Here is a 14355-nt window from a genome sequence, read left to right as displayed (position 1 = left end):
AAAACAGGCCGGTGCGTCTTGATTATCCCTAAACTACATGTGCAACTCTGAGCAGCCAGCTCCAACTCTTAGAAGACAAAACTTAGGAACACATCATCACCCCACCTAAGCCCAGGGTGGGGGCTGGAAGGAATGCAAAGGGGAGAAAAACAAAGTGAGTGATTATGAAAACAAAAGGGGCTTTATAAAACAAAATCACAGAGCATGGTCAAAGAGCAAAAGTTAGCCTCTCGCATTTAAATGGAGTTTACTATTTCCTAAACCACAACCATGAAATCAGCACCTAAAATAGCCAAGAAGCCTATTTAAACCACATCTGTAGAAGTAGTGTGTTCAATTTTATTTTCATTTGCAAATCCTGCTGCACTGTCCCAAAAACAGTTTCAATTAACAATGAAAGTTGATTACTTTCGCAGTTTATCCCAACATTAAACCAATTTTTCTCGATCTGATTCCAACACTACTTAAAGTTCAATTTTAAAGAGGGGTAGCTTGGTAGACAGTCTGAAGTGAAACGGTAGCAGCTATGGATCATAGACTAGACAACTAACCTCTGGTCTGCAACAAATAACTAACCTGGATGGTTACCAAAAGATGAAGCTGAAATCCGCCAAGTTCTGAGGAATTAACAATACACAGTTTGCTAATAATTGCCATGTATTGTCTTAAAGGCAGGGCCACAAAAGGTGTGCCAACACTCAGTATCCATGCTCACTATGGAAATCACATTTAAGTATACCAAAGGCTGCCTCACTCTCTGAAAGTGTGTCTAGAGGGGGCCAGTGTTCCTGGGCCTCACATTCCTGAACTTTAAAGCCCATGTGCCTAGGACCAGCGTGCACGAAGCCAGCAGCCCTGGGCTCCAGGTAGTGCAACAAACTCCAAATCTCTGAGTCAATTTCATTTTAAAAAAGAAAGAAAGGCTCGTTTTAAATTACACATTACTCCTAACAGACCGTTGACTGATTCAGTTAACTTAATGTAGAGCACCTTTTAAGGATAAAAACCTGGCAGTTGTGGAACTGTTTTGGCCACTTCACAGGGGCAGATCATATTAAAAATGGAGAGCATTTGACGCAAATAATTGGAGTCAACTGGTTGCGAAGGAGAGAAAAAACTTCTGACATGTAGTGAATGTGGAAAAAAATCTCAAATTAAATTGAAACGGTTATGTTATTGAGCAAACAAAATTAGTGATGTGGCACCATTTTGGAGTCTAGCATTGGGGAAAAGAAAGCAAAAAGGAAATTGAACGATTGTAGTTTTAGATTGGTCAGGACACCTCCACACCCAGACATCCACCCACTCCCGCGCCGCACAGACGCGTCCCCCGCGCCGCACAGACGCGTCCCCCGCGCCGCACAGACGCGTCCCCCGCGCCGCACAGACGCGTCCCCCGCGCCGCACAGACGCGTCCCCCGCGCCGCACAGACGCGTCCCCCGCGCCGCACAGACGCGTCCCCCGCGCCGCACAGACGCGTCCCCCGCGCCGCACAGACGCGTCCCCCGCGCCGCACAGACGCGTCCCCCGCGCCGCACAGACGCGTCCCCCGCGCCGCACAGACGCGTCCCCGCGCCGCACAGACGCGTCCCCCGCGCCGCACAGACGCGTCCCCCGCGCCGCACAGACGCGTCCCCCGCGCCGCACAGACGCGTCCCCCGCGCCGCACAGACGCGTCCCCCGCGCCGCACAGACGCGTCCCCCGCGCCGCACAGACGCGTCCCCCGCGCCGCACAGACGCGTCCCCCGCGCCGCACAGACGCGTCCCCCCGCGCCGCACAGACGCGTCCCCCGCGCCGCACAGACGCGTCCCCCGCGCCGCACAGACGCGTCCCCCGCGCCGCACAGACGCGTCCCCCGCGCCGCACAGACGCGTCCCCCGCGCCGCACAGACGCGTCCCCCGCGCCGCACAGACGCGTCCCCCGCGCCGCACAGACGCGTCCCCCGCGCCGCACAGACGCGTCCCCCGCGCCGCACAGACGCGTCCCCGCGCCGCACAGACGCGTCCCCCGCGCCGCACAGACGCGTCCCCCGCGCCGCACAGACGCGTCCCCCGCGCCGCACAGACGCGTCCCCCGCGCCGCACAGACGCGTCCCCCGCGCCGCACAGACGCGTCCCCCGCGCCGCACAGACGCGTCCCCCGCGCCGCACAGACGCGTCCCCCGCGCCGCACAGACGCGTCCCCCGCGCCGCACAGACGCGTCCCCGCGCCGCACAGACGCGCCCCCCCCCGCGCCGCACAGACGCGTCCCCCCCGCGCCGCACAGACGCGTCCCCCCCGCGCCGCACAGACGCGTCCCCCCCCGCGCCGCACAGACGCGTCCCCCCGCGCCGCACAGACGCGTCCCCCCGCGCCGCACAGACAACCCCCCGCGCCGCACAGACAACCCCCCGCGCCGCACAGACAACCCCCCGCGCCGCACAGACAACCCCCCGCGCCGCACAGACAACCCCCCGCGCCGCACAGACAACCCCCCGCGCCGCACAGACAACCCCCCGCGCCGCACAGACAACCCCCCGCGCCGCACAGACAACCCCCCGCGCCGCACAGACAACCCCCCGCGCCGCACAGACAACCCCCCGCGCCGCACAGACCCGCCACCCATGCTGCACAGGTAAAGGGTGCTCTTGGAAAAGAACATCAGATCAAAATTAACTGAAAGTCCGAGTACTGATTGCACCTGGAGCTATGATGCTCAGTGTCATAACTACATTTTAGCCAACACATCATGACACTGGAACTGACATTTCAGTATTGGACAACAAAACACCATGTAATGTATTGTCCATTTAACAACAACCTGTTTAAAATAGTTCTTTTAATGTAGCAAAAACATCCTGTGGCACTCTACAGTGAGCACTGTCAAACAAAACTCAAGACCACAAGGAAGTATTAGGACAGATGACCAAGATATAGGGTCTAAGGAGTGCCTTAAAGGAAGAGAGGCAGAGGGAATTCCTGAATAGGGCCCAGCAACGAGACACAGCCATCAAGAGTGGAGTAAAAAACAGGGATGCTCAAGAAGCCAGAATTATAAAAGAGCAAAGTTGTTAAGCTAGAGGTGATTGGATGGAGAGGGAGGGTTAGGGCAATGGAGAAATCTGAAATATGGATGAGAATTTTAAAATTGAGACGCAGCTTAACTGGAAGTGCAGCAAGCACCTGGGCGATGGGTAATTGGGACTTGGTGTGAGTTAGGGCACGGACAGCAGAGCTTTTGATAGCATAAAGGAGGTCAAACACCAGAGGTTCAACAGCAAGGATGGTGACTTCCACAAGGAGCTGAGGCAGAGCCAGTGTCGGGCAATGTTTCAGAGGTGAAACTAATGTTGATGACAAAGGTAGGTAGTTGAAAACTCATCCAAGGGTCAAACATTTCACCAAGGTTGTGAACAGTCTGCTAGAGTCCCAGGCATCTGACTGGGAAATGAATAGAGTCAGCAACTAGGCATTTGTGGCAAGGATTGAAAACAACGGCTTTAGTCTTCCCGATATTTAACTGGAGAACATTTCTGCTCATCCAGTTCTGGATGTCAGACAAGCATCTGACAATTAAGAGATAGTGACAGGTTGGGAGAAGTGGTGGTGAGGTACAATTGGGTGCTAAGAGGATGTGTGTGTTATCTGACACTGTGATGATGCTAGTGAGGGGCAGCAGGGACTAACACAGTAAAATGCCCTGGGCCACTTCACAGAAGTTAACTTACACGGAGCTACTCAAGAAATGAGGACAGGCGACCAAAAGTGCAGTCAAAGAGGTTGGTTTTAAAAAGCATCTCAAGTGAGGAGAGAAGTGGAGAATTGGGAGATGGAAAAGCATGGAGGGAATTCCAGGACTTTGGTCCATGGCAGCTGAAAATAGCCACCAACAGTGAAGTGGGTGAAGTGGAGAAAATCAAGAGATGCACAAACCAGAATTGGAGGAGCACAATGACCTGAAGGGCTTAAGGAGATTACAGGGATAGGGATGGGCAAGCGCTTGTGTGCACTTGAGGACAAGGATGAGAATTTTTTAAATCAAGCTAACAGGTAATGGTTGAATGGGACATTATCAGGATAGTAGCAATAAAGAGGCTTCTGAATCAATTTGTTGCTGATCCGGTTCATCACCACAGACACCTAGTTCCCAGTTAACGACACAAGAGATACACAAACTGATACATTCAATGACAGACATTTTATGCCAAACGACCAGGGTCGGGCCAGGCAAATAAGTATGAATTCAAATTAATCTAACGTTGCAACAATCACTTAAAAAACAAAAGCACTTATGAAGGAGTAAGTCACGCATTTGGTGGCTCCCACTCTGATGGACTTTTGGACCTTTCCCCCATTTTTCTACCGGACTTGAATTGTAAAATGGATGTTAGTGGCAAATGTTTACTGAATTCCCACTTCGGTGCATGGGGAGAAGGACTAGAAGTGTTCGTAAGGGCAGAAACAAAAAGACAGAGGAGGCTTGGGCTGTAGCTGCAACAAAAGGCAGCATGGCGGAGGCTCGGACCTCGTGCTTGTTGACCCAGCAGTCTATGGAGCAGCTGAGGCAAGTCACTCAGGAAGGCTTTGCTACCCAGAAACGGGATTGCTTGGACCCGATAAAAGTCGATTGAGCGGTTGGAGCATAGATTGGACGCCCAGGATCGGGCGATCCAGAAGGTGGAGAAGGCACTGGCTGAGCAGGAACATCAGACTGCGGTGGAGCTGGAGGTGGGGATGCTGAGGGTCCAGCAGAAGAAGCTCCCGGAGAAGGTGGAGGACCTAGAAAATAGGTCCCAAAGGAACGGACGCTGGGGCATATATCGCAGACATGTTTGTGAAGCTGCTGGAGGATGGGGCATTCTCCTGGCCCTTGGAGGTGGATAGGGCTCACAGAGCACTCGCGAGGAAGCTGCGAATGGGAGAAACCCCCCCCCCCCACCGAGGGCAATGGTGGTGAGATTCCACAGGTTCTCGGACAAGGAGCGCATTCTACAGTGGGCCAAGCAGACACAAAGCTGTAAAGGGGACAATAGCATCCTGCTGGTTTACCAGGACCTGAGTGTAGAGGTGGCCAGGGGGAGAGCAGGCTTCAACCAGATTAGGTCGATCCTTTTTAAGGGTGAAGTTTGGACTGTTATCCCCAGCCCGTCTCTGGGCCACACACGAGGATCAGCTTCTACTTTGACTCGCCTGAGGACGTGTTGGACTTTACAAAAAAGGGGCTGGTGATGGATTGAGAACTTTTGAACTTGGCTGCAACGTTCATGTTTTTTTCTTTCTCTGATTTTGTAAAAGGTTTCTGTTTTTGCATTTCATGGAAGATGTTTGTGATGCCGTTTGCATTGATTTGGAGCCAGCGGTACAGCGGAGTGATTTAAGGTTTTCATTTGCACTGTTGGGGGATGGAGGTGTGCTTGTTTTGATCTTGGTGTTTTTCTGATGGGCAACTGTGTGGGGATTGTTTGATGTTGGAGTTTGTTTGTATGAGCCTGGGGGGGGGGGGGGGGGGGGAGAGAGAGACTATCTGGTGCCGGGGATGGGGGCCACCAAGCTAGCTGGGCGAGCTAGCTCTTGGAAGCGCAGTGGGGGGGTGCATATATTTGGTTTAGTAAAGGGGTTGGGTTACAGGGTGTTGTTACTGTTGGGGGGGGGGGGGGGGATGTTGTGCTGACAAGGGAGGGACATGGGTTGAGGGACAGAGAGGAGGTTGGGGGCTTCCTGGGGATGGACCTGTGGAGGCGCGGAGCACGGGCTGGAGGTGGGCCTAAAAATGGGGATGGCTGATCCGGGGGGGGGGGGGGGGGGGGGGTAGACAATGAGCCACCCAACTAGGCTGATCACCTGGAATGTTCGATGGTTAAATGGGCCGGTCAAAAGGGCACGTGTGTTCGCGCATCTTAGGGGATTGAAGGCGGACGTGGTAATGTTGCAGGAGACGCACCTTTGAGTTACGGACCAGGTTAGACTCAGGAAAGGCTGGGTCAGTCAGGTCTTTCACTCGGGACTGGATTCAAAGACTAGAGGGGTCGCAATCCTGATCAATAAGCGGGTGGTGTTTGAGGCAGGTAGAATAGTCTTGGACTTGGGAGGTCGGTACATTATGGTCAGTGGGAAACTGGAGGGGGTGTAGGTGGTATTAGTAAATGTGTATGCGCCATATTGGGATGATGTGGAGTTTATAAAGAGGGAAGATACCGGACCTGGACTCGCACAGGTTGGTCATGGGAGGGGACTTCAACACAGTTATTAACTCTGGCTTGGACCGGTCAGACTCGAAAACGGGCAGGGTGCCAGCAATGGCAAAGGAACAGATTGGGGGGGGGTGGATCCATGGAGATCTGGGCAGCCGAGGGTAAAGGAGTTCTCCTTCTACTCACAGGTGCATAAAGTGTATTCCCGGATTGATTTCTTTATTTTGAGCAGAGCCTTGCTGGCTGGGGTGGTGGACACGGGGTACTCGGCGATTACAATCTCAGATCATGCTCCGCGCTGGGTTGACCTGCAGGTTAGTAAAGACAGTAATCAGCGCCCGCACGCAAGGTTGGATATGAGGCTTTTGGCGGATGAAGAGGTGTGCGAGCGGCTGAGAAAATGTATTCAGAGCTACCTGCAGGTCAATGACACGGGGGAAATTTCAGCAGCGGTGGTGTGGGAAGCACTGAAGGCGGTGGTCAGGGGGAGCTGATCTCTATCCGGGCCCATAGGGAGAAGGTGGACAGGGCAGAGACGGACCGACTGGTAAAGGAGTTACTATAGATTGATAGGAGGTATGCGGAGACCCCAGAGGCAGGGCTTTTAAGGGAACGGCGGAGGTTACAGGCTGAGTTTAGCTTGCTGACCACAGGGAGGGCGGTGGAGCAGCTGAGAACGGCGAGGGGGGGCGATCTATGAACATGGAGAGAAGGCCAGTAGAATGCTTGCACAGCAGCTTAGGATGAGGGAGGCAGCTAGGGTGATAGGGAAAAGTAAAGGACGGAGATGGGAACCTGGTTGGTGATTCAGTAGGGGTGAATAAGGCGTTTAGGGATTTCTATAACAGGCTGTACAGGTCGGAACTCCTACGGGGCCGGAGGGGATGAGGCACTTCTTGGAGGGGCTGAATTTCCCAAAGGTGGATGAGGAGCGGTAGAAGGCTGGGGGCCCCAACTGGGCTGGAGGAGATAGTGGCAGGCTTGAAGGGCATGCAGGCAGCAAGGCCCCGGGTCCGGACGGATACCCAGTGGAGTTTTATAAAAAGTTCTCTGGGATATTGGGGCCGGTGTTGTTGAGGATGTTCAATGAGGCAAGGGAAAGAGCGGTGTTGCCCCCGACGATGTCACAGGCAACGATTTCGCTGATTCTTAAGTTGGACAAGAACCCGGAGCTGTGTGGGTCCTACAGGCCGATATCCCTGTTGAATATGGATGCCAAGTTGCTGGCCAAAATCTTGTCCTCCAGGATTGAGGATCGTGTTCCGGATGTTATTGGGGAGGACCAGACGGGGTTTGTTAAGGGCAGGCAGTTGGTGGCCAATGTAAGAAGGCTGTTAAATGTGATCATGATGCCCCCGGAAGGTTGGTCGTGATCGGAATGGATGCAGAAAAGGCTTTTGATCGGGTAGAATGGGACTATCTGTGGGAGATACTGGGACGGTTCAGATTCGGGGCGGGGCTTTATTGACTGGGTCAGGTTACCGTAGCAAGTGTACGGACGAATAGGACAACATCGGACTATTTTAGACTGCACCGGGGGACGATACAGGGATTCGCCCCTCTCCCCACTGTTGTTTGCGCTGGCTATAGAGCCGTTGGCAATTGCTCGGAGAGCCTCGAGGGGCTGGAGGGGTCTGGTCCGGGGGGGGGAATTGAATCTGGCCCGGCTGGTGGACCAAATGAAGGACGCGTTTCGGAGATGGGACGCACTTCCGTTGTCTCTGGCTGGGAGGGTGCAAACGGTGAAGATGACGGTCCTCCCCATCTTTCTATGTCTCCCCATCTTTATTCCGCAGTTCTTTTTTAGCAGGTCAAGAGTGATCACGAGCTTCGTCTGGGCGAGAAAGACCCCGCGAGTAAGGAAGGTAATGCTTGAGCGGAGTTGGGGAGAGGGCGGGCTGGCGCTGCCAAATTTTAACTATTACTGGGCGGTTAATATAGCCATGATCAGGAAGTGGGTGGTGGGGAGGGGGTCGGCGTGGGTGCGTATGGAGGCGGCTTCATGTAAGGGCACCAGTTTGGGGGGGGGTTGGTAACTGCTCCTCTCCCTTTCCCGCTGGCACAGTACTCTACCAGTCCAGTGGAGGTGGCGGCCCTGAGAGTTTGGGGCCAGTGGAAGCGGCATGTGGGAGCATCGGTCTGGGCCCCAAATCTGTGATAATCACTGGTTTGCCCCAGGGAGTATGGAATGGGGGGTTCCGGTTATGGCGGAGAGTGGGGATTGAGAGGATGGGGGATATGTTCATAGAGGGGAGCTTTCCGAGTATGAGGGCGTTGGAGGAAAAGTTTGGGTTGGCGAGGGGAAACAAATTCAGGCATCTGCAGGTGCGGGACTTACTTCGTAAACAGGTGTCAACCTTCCCGCTCCTACCGCAAAGGGGGATTCAGGACAGGGTAGTTTCCAGAGGGTGAGTAGGAAAAGGGAGCATCTCGGACATTTATAAGGAGCTTCTGGGTCGGAGGAGACGCAGACCGAGGAGCTGAAGGGCAATTGGGAGGAGTAGCTGGGAGGTGAGATAGAGGGTGGTCTATGGGCAGACGCGTTGAGTAGAGTCAACGCGTCCGCAACATGTGCCAGGCTCAGCCTGATACAATTTAAGGTTGTTCACTGGGCTCACATGACAGTGGCCCGGATGAGCAGATTCTTTGGGGTGGAGGACAGGTGCGCAAAATGTGCGGGAGGACCGACATGTCCACATGTTTAGGACATGTCCAAAGCTTAGGGGATTTTGGCAGGGGTTTGCGGACTTCATGTCTACGGTGTTAAAAACAAGGGTGGCGCTGAGTCCAGAGGTAGCAATTTTCGGGGTGTCAGAAGACCCGGGAATCCAGGAGGAGGAAGAGGCAGACGTTCTGGCCTTTGCTTCCCTGGTATCCCCGAGACGGATACTATTAGCTTGGAGGGACTCAAAGCCTCCGAAGTCGGAGACTTGGCTATCGGACATGGCTAGCTTTCTCTGTGTGGAGAAAATCAAGTTCGCCCTGAGAGGGTCACTGTTAGAGTTCACCCGGAGGTGGCAACCATTCGTCGGCTTCTTCACGGAAAATTAATCGTCAGCAGAAGGGGGGGGGGGGGGGGGGTGGAGTAGTTTAAATTAGAGCAGGGGATCAATAAGGGTGGGGCCTGTACGAGAGGTAAATGGCTTTTGCACTATGTTTATGGTGTCAAGTATATTGTTTATTTTGTTGTCACTATACCAAAAATACCTCAATAAAATGTTTATTAAAAAAAACAAAAGCGCTGAATGCGATAACATTCCAAAGTCAACCCTTGTTGTAATTGCAAATGCATCGACAGTGCAACATTAGAGTTATGAAACATCAGCATAGGAGGAAGATTGTGAATAAATACTGCAGTCACAGGTGCAATGCTTTACCATTCTGTTTTCTTTCAAAGCATGCTGCAATGCACACACAGTTGTAAAATGTAACAAGCTGCACATGTTGCACGGAGGGGGGCAGCTGTACCAAGTCAGATGTATAGACTGATAATGAAGCACCGAGCATGTGACCAACCAGAACTGAACTACTAGAGCTTGTACACGCACAGTTCGTAACAGGCAAAAGACACAGACCCCACAGCTTAAAGTCTGATAATTAGAATCCATAATAAATGCAACATGAGTAAATTGCAGACTAATTGCTACACAACAGATTAGCACAGAACTGATAGACAAGACACAATGACAAGCCAAATGGCAAGGCATTACCTCCACTGACTGATAAATCAAAAGAGATTTCTCCTGCACATCTTCATGGCTGTAACAGGAGAAATGTAGTATGTCAATGGTCCATGCACCATTCAAAGCCATCAAGGGGCAACAGGGCACAGAATACATGGCCAGCCTTTCCAATGGGGTAGAGCAAGGTGCCATGGGCACTGAGAGGCAGATGGAGCTCAGCAATCTTTCTCTGATAGTTAAAGGATACAGTCTCAAAGATCCAGTTTGGGTTCCAATGGCGAGGATTTTCTGCACCGGATCGAAAGCCATGGCTGAGGGCTGATATGGAAATCCATGACGAACCGTCTGACACCACAAGTAGCCGCAGAAAAACCCAGGTGCAAGAGGTAAAAAATGTGGATTAACAGACTACAGTGACAGCAAAATCTGGGATACAAGAATGGGGACTGGCAGGAGTAAAATGTGGATTGACAGAGAGCAATTACAAAGAAAGGGTTTAACATGAATAAAATGCTGATGGAAGGTAATGGGATGTAAATGAACACTGCATGAGGTCATGTAGATTGAAACCATCAAGGAGGCAGAGGGCATGGGCTTGCGAGAGGATCCAACGGGGGATGGGGGTCATGGGCTGATTGCAGGGACGAGGGTTTTGGGGTGGCGACGAGGCGGGCGGGGGGTCAGAGGGACGAGGGGACAGAGGGACGAGGCGGGTGGGGGGGACAGAGGGTCGAGGCGGGCGGGGGGGACAGAGGGCCGAGGCGGGCGGGGGGGGACAGAGGGCCGAGGCGGGCGGGGGGACAGAGGGCCGAGGCGGGCGGGGGGGACAGAGGGCCGAGGCGGGCGGGGGGGACAGAGGGCCGAGGCGGGCGGGGGGGACAGAGGGCCGAGGCGGGCGGGGGGGACAGAGGGCCGAGGCGGGCGGGGGGGGACAGAGGGCCGAGGCGGGCGGGGGGGACAGAGGGCCGAGGCGGGCGGGGGGGACAGAGGGCCGAGGCGGGCGGGGGGGGACAGAGGGCCGAGGCGGGCGGGGGGGACAGAGGGCCGAGGCGGGCGGGGGGGACAGAGGGCCGAGGCGGGCGGGGGGGACAGAGGGCCGAGGCGGGCGGGGGGGGACAGAGGGCCGAGGCGGGCGGGGGGACAGAGGGCCGAGGGCGGGCGGGGGGGGACAGAGGGCCGAGGCGGGCGGGGGGGACAGAGGGCCGAGGCGGGCGGGGGGGACAGAGGGCCGAGGCGGGCGGGGGGGGACAGAGGGCCGAGGCGGGCGGGGGGTCAGAGCGACGAGGCGGGCGGGGGGTCAGAGCGACGAGGCGGGCGGGGGGTCAGAGCGACGAGGCGGGCGGGGGGTCAGAGCGACGAGGCGGGCGGGGGGTCAGAGCGACGAGGCGGGCGGGGGGTCAGAGCGACGAGGCGGGCGGGGGGGTCAGAGCGACGAGGCGGGGCGGGGGTCAGAGCGACGAGGCGGGCGGGGGGTCAGAGCGACGAGGCGGGGCGGGGGGGTCAGAGCGACGAGGCGGGCGGGGGGTCAGAGCGACGAGGCGGGCGGGGGGTCAGAGCGACGAGGCGGGCGGGGGGTCAGAGCGACGAGGCGGGCGGGGGGTCAGAGCGACGAGGCGGGCGGGGGGTCAGAGCGACGAGGCGGGCGGGGGGTCAGAGCGACGAGGGCGGGGCGGGGGTCAGAGCGACGAGGCGGGCGGGGGGTCAGAGCGACGAGGCGGGCGGGGGGTCAGAGCGACGAGGCGGGCGGGGGGTCAGAGCGACGAGGCGGGCGGCGGGGGTCAGAGCGACGAGGCGGGCGGGGGGTCAGAGCGACGAGGCGGGCGGGGGGTCAGAGCGACGAGGCGGGCGGGGGGTCAGAGCGACGAGGCGGGCGGGGGGTCAGAGCGACGAGGCGGGCGGGGGGTCAGAGCGACGAGGCGGGCGGGGGGTCAGAGCGACGAGGCGGGCGGGGGGTCAGAGCGACGAGGCGGGCGGGGGGTCAGAGCGACGAGGCGGGCGGGGGGTCAGAGCGACGAGGCGGGCGGGGGGGTCAGAGCGACGAGGCGGGCGGGGGGGTCAGAGCGACGAGGCGGGCGGGGGGGTCAGAGCGACGAGGCGGGCGGGGGGTCAGAGCGACGAGGCGGGGCGGGGGGGTCAGAGCGACGAGTCAGAGCGACGAGGCGGGCGGGGGGTCAGAGCGACGAGGCGGGCGGGTGGGGTGTGTCAAGAGTCAAGTGGGTTGGATGGATGTGTCAGACTTTTAAAAGCATAGAATGAGGTCCGTTGGCCCATCATGTCCATGCTGGCCATCAAGTGCTTATCTATTCTGATCACATTTTCCAGAATGTTTTCCATAGCCTTGTATGCTACGGCAGTTCAAGTGCTCATCTAAATATTTCTCAACTCTTGTCAAGGTTCCGACATCTACCACCTTTCAGGCAGTGGGTGCCAAATTCCAACCGCTGTCTGGTTGAAAACCCTTTTCCTCGCAACCCCTGTAAAACCTTCTGATCCTTATCTTAAATCAATGCTCCCTGGTTACTGACCCCTCTGCTAAGAGGATGTGTCCTTTCCTATCCACCCTATCTATGCCCCTCAATTTTATACACCTCAATCACATCCCACAGCCTTCTCTGCTCCAAGGAAAGCAACCCCAGCCTATCCAGCCTCTCTTCATAGCGGCAACACTTCAGCCCAAGCAACATCCTGGTGAATCTCCTCTGCACCCTCTCTAATGCAGTCACTTCCTTCCTATATTGTGGCGACCAGAACTGCGCACACTACTCAGATGTGGCCTAACCAGCATTTTATACAGCTCCATCGTAATCCCCTGCACTTATATTCTATGTCTCAGCTAATAAAGGCAAGTATCCCTCATGGCTTCTTAACTACCTCATCTACCTGTGCTGCTGCCTTCAGGGATCTATGGACACGCACCCTAAGGTCCCACTGTACTTCCTAGCATCCTACCGTTCATTGTATACTCTCTTGCCTGGTTAGTCCTCCCAAATTGTAGCACCTCACACTTTTCAGGGTTAAATTCCATTTGCCACAGTCCTGCCCATCTCACCAGCCCGCCTATACCATCCTGTATCTACGGCTTTCCTTCTCATTATTTACCACACTGCCAATTTTTCTATCACACTTCCTACATTCAAGTCAAGACCATTAAAGTATACTATCAACAGCATAAGGACCCAGCACCAATCTCTGTGGAAGACCACTGGGCACAGGCTTGCTGTCAGAAAAACAACGCTGTGAGGCGCTGCTGTGAGGGGTGGGCGGCTGGGGTAGGCGCTGATCGGAGGAGTGGGTGGGTAGGTGGGTTCGGTTGCGCTGATGGGTGCGTTGGGAGGGGTGGGTCCGCGCTGATGGAGAGGTGGTTAGTTGGGTGTGGGAGTTGCTCTGACGGGGTGGGTGAGGGTTCCTCTGATGGAATGGATGGGTGTGTGTTGCTCTGATGCGCTGGGTGATTGATATGGTGGGCGGGGCTTGCTGATTTGGGTAGGGTGGGTGCACCGATGGGGCGGGGAAGTGGACGCCGCACCGATGGGGCGGGAGGGACAGGCGCTGCACCGATTTGGCAAGGGCCGGGATTTGCACTGACGGGTGGGTAGCTGGGCAGGAGTTGTGCTGGCAGGGCAGGTGTGGAAGGGGCGGCACTGCCGGGGGGGGAGCGGGCGGCACTGCCGGGGGGGGGGGGTAGCAGGCAGCACAGCCAGGGGGGGAGCGGGGGCGGGTGGCACTGCCGGGGGGGGAGCGGGGGCGGGCGGCTGCCGGGGGGGGGGGGGGAGCGGGGGCGGGCGGCACAGCCGGGGGGAGCAGGGGTGGGAGGCACAGCCGGGGGGAGCAGGGGTGGGAGGCACAGCCGGGGGGAGCAGGGGTGGGAGGCACAGCCGGGGGGAGCAGGGGTGGGAGGCACAGCCGGGGGGGTGGGGGAGAGGGGGATGAGTGGCCAGGGGAACGGGCGGGGGGGGGGGAAGAGGGGCCGGGGAGGGTGGGGGGAAGAGAGAGAGGCCGGGGGAGTGCAGAAAGGGAAAGGGGCTGGGGGGGTGGAAGAGGGGCCGAGGGGGAATAGGGGTGGGGGGAGTGAATAGGGGTGGGGGGAGTGAATAGGGGGAGGGGGAGTGAATAGGGGGAGGGGGAGTGAATAGGGGGAGGGGGGGAGTGAATAGGGGGAGGGGGGAGTGAATAGGGGGAGGGGGGGGAGTGAATAGGGGGAGGGGGGGGAGTGAATAGGGGGAGGGGGGGGAGTGAATAGGGGGAGGGGGGGGAGTGAATAGGGGGAGGGGGGGGAGTGAATAGGGGGAGGGGGGGGAGTGAATAGGGGGAGGGGGGGGGGAGTGAATAGGGGGAGGGGGGGGAGTGAATAGGGGGAGGGGGGGGGAGTGAATAGGGGGAGGGGGGGGAGTGAATAGGGGGAGGGGGGGAGTGAATAGGGGGAGGGGGGGGAGTGAATAGGGGGAGGGGGGGGGAGTGAATAGGGGGAGGGGGAGTGAATAGGGGGAGGGGGAGAATG

At 57.1% G+C, this 14355-nt stretch overlaps 1 protein-coding gene across 6 annotated transcripts in view; it reads right to left on the bottom strand.

Annotated features, from left to right (window-relative positions):
- The window catches only part of stxbp5a (syntaxin binding protein 5a (tomosyn)), a 281041-nt gene that overhangs the window by 253269 nt on the left and 13417 nt on the right, over positions 1 to 14355 (bottom strand). For all 6 annotated transcript variants that reach the window (XM_072504745.1, XM_072504763.1, XM_072504770.1 and 3 more), the window contains exon 2: positions 10105 to 10202. In XM_072504745.1, the coding sequence (XP_072360846.1) occupies positions 10105 to 10202 (98 nt within the window). The remainder of the gene's footprint in view (positions 1 to 10104; positions 10203 to 14355) is intronic.

Source organism: Scyliorhinus torazame, chromosome 1 (assembly GCF_047496885.1).
Source record: "Scyliorhinus torazame isolate Kashiwa2021f chromosome 1, sScyTor2.1, whole genome shotgun sequence".
In the NCBI taxonomy this organism is placed as follows: domain Eukaryota; kingdom Metazoa; phylum Chordata; class Chondrichthyes; order Carcharhiniformes; family Scyliorhinidae; genus Scyliorhinus; species Scyliorhinus torazame.
The sequence above is the reverse complement of the archived record's forward strand: the minus strand, read 5'-3'. Positions and strand labels throughout refer to the sequence as shown.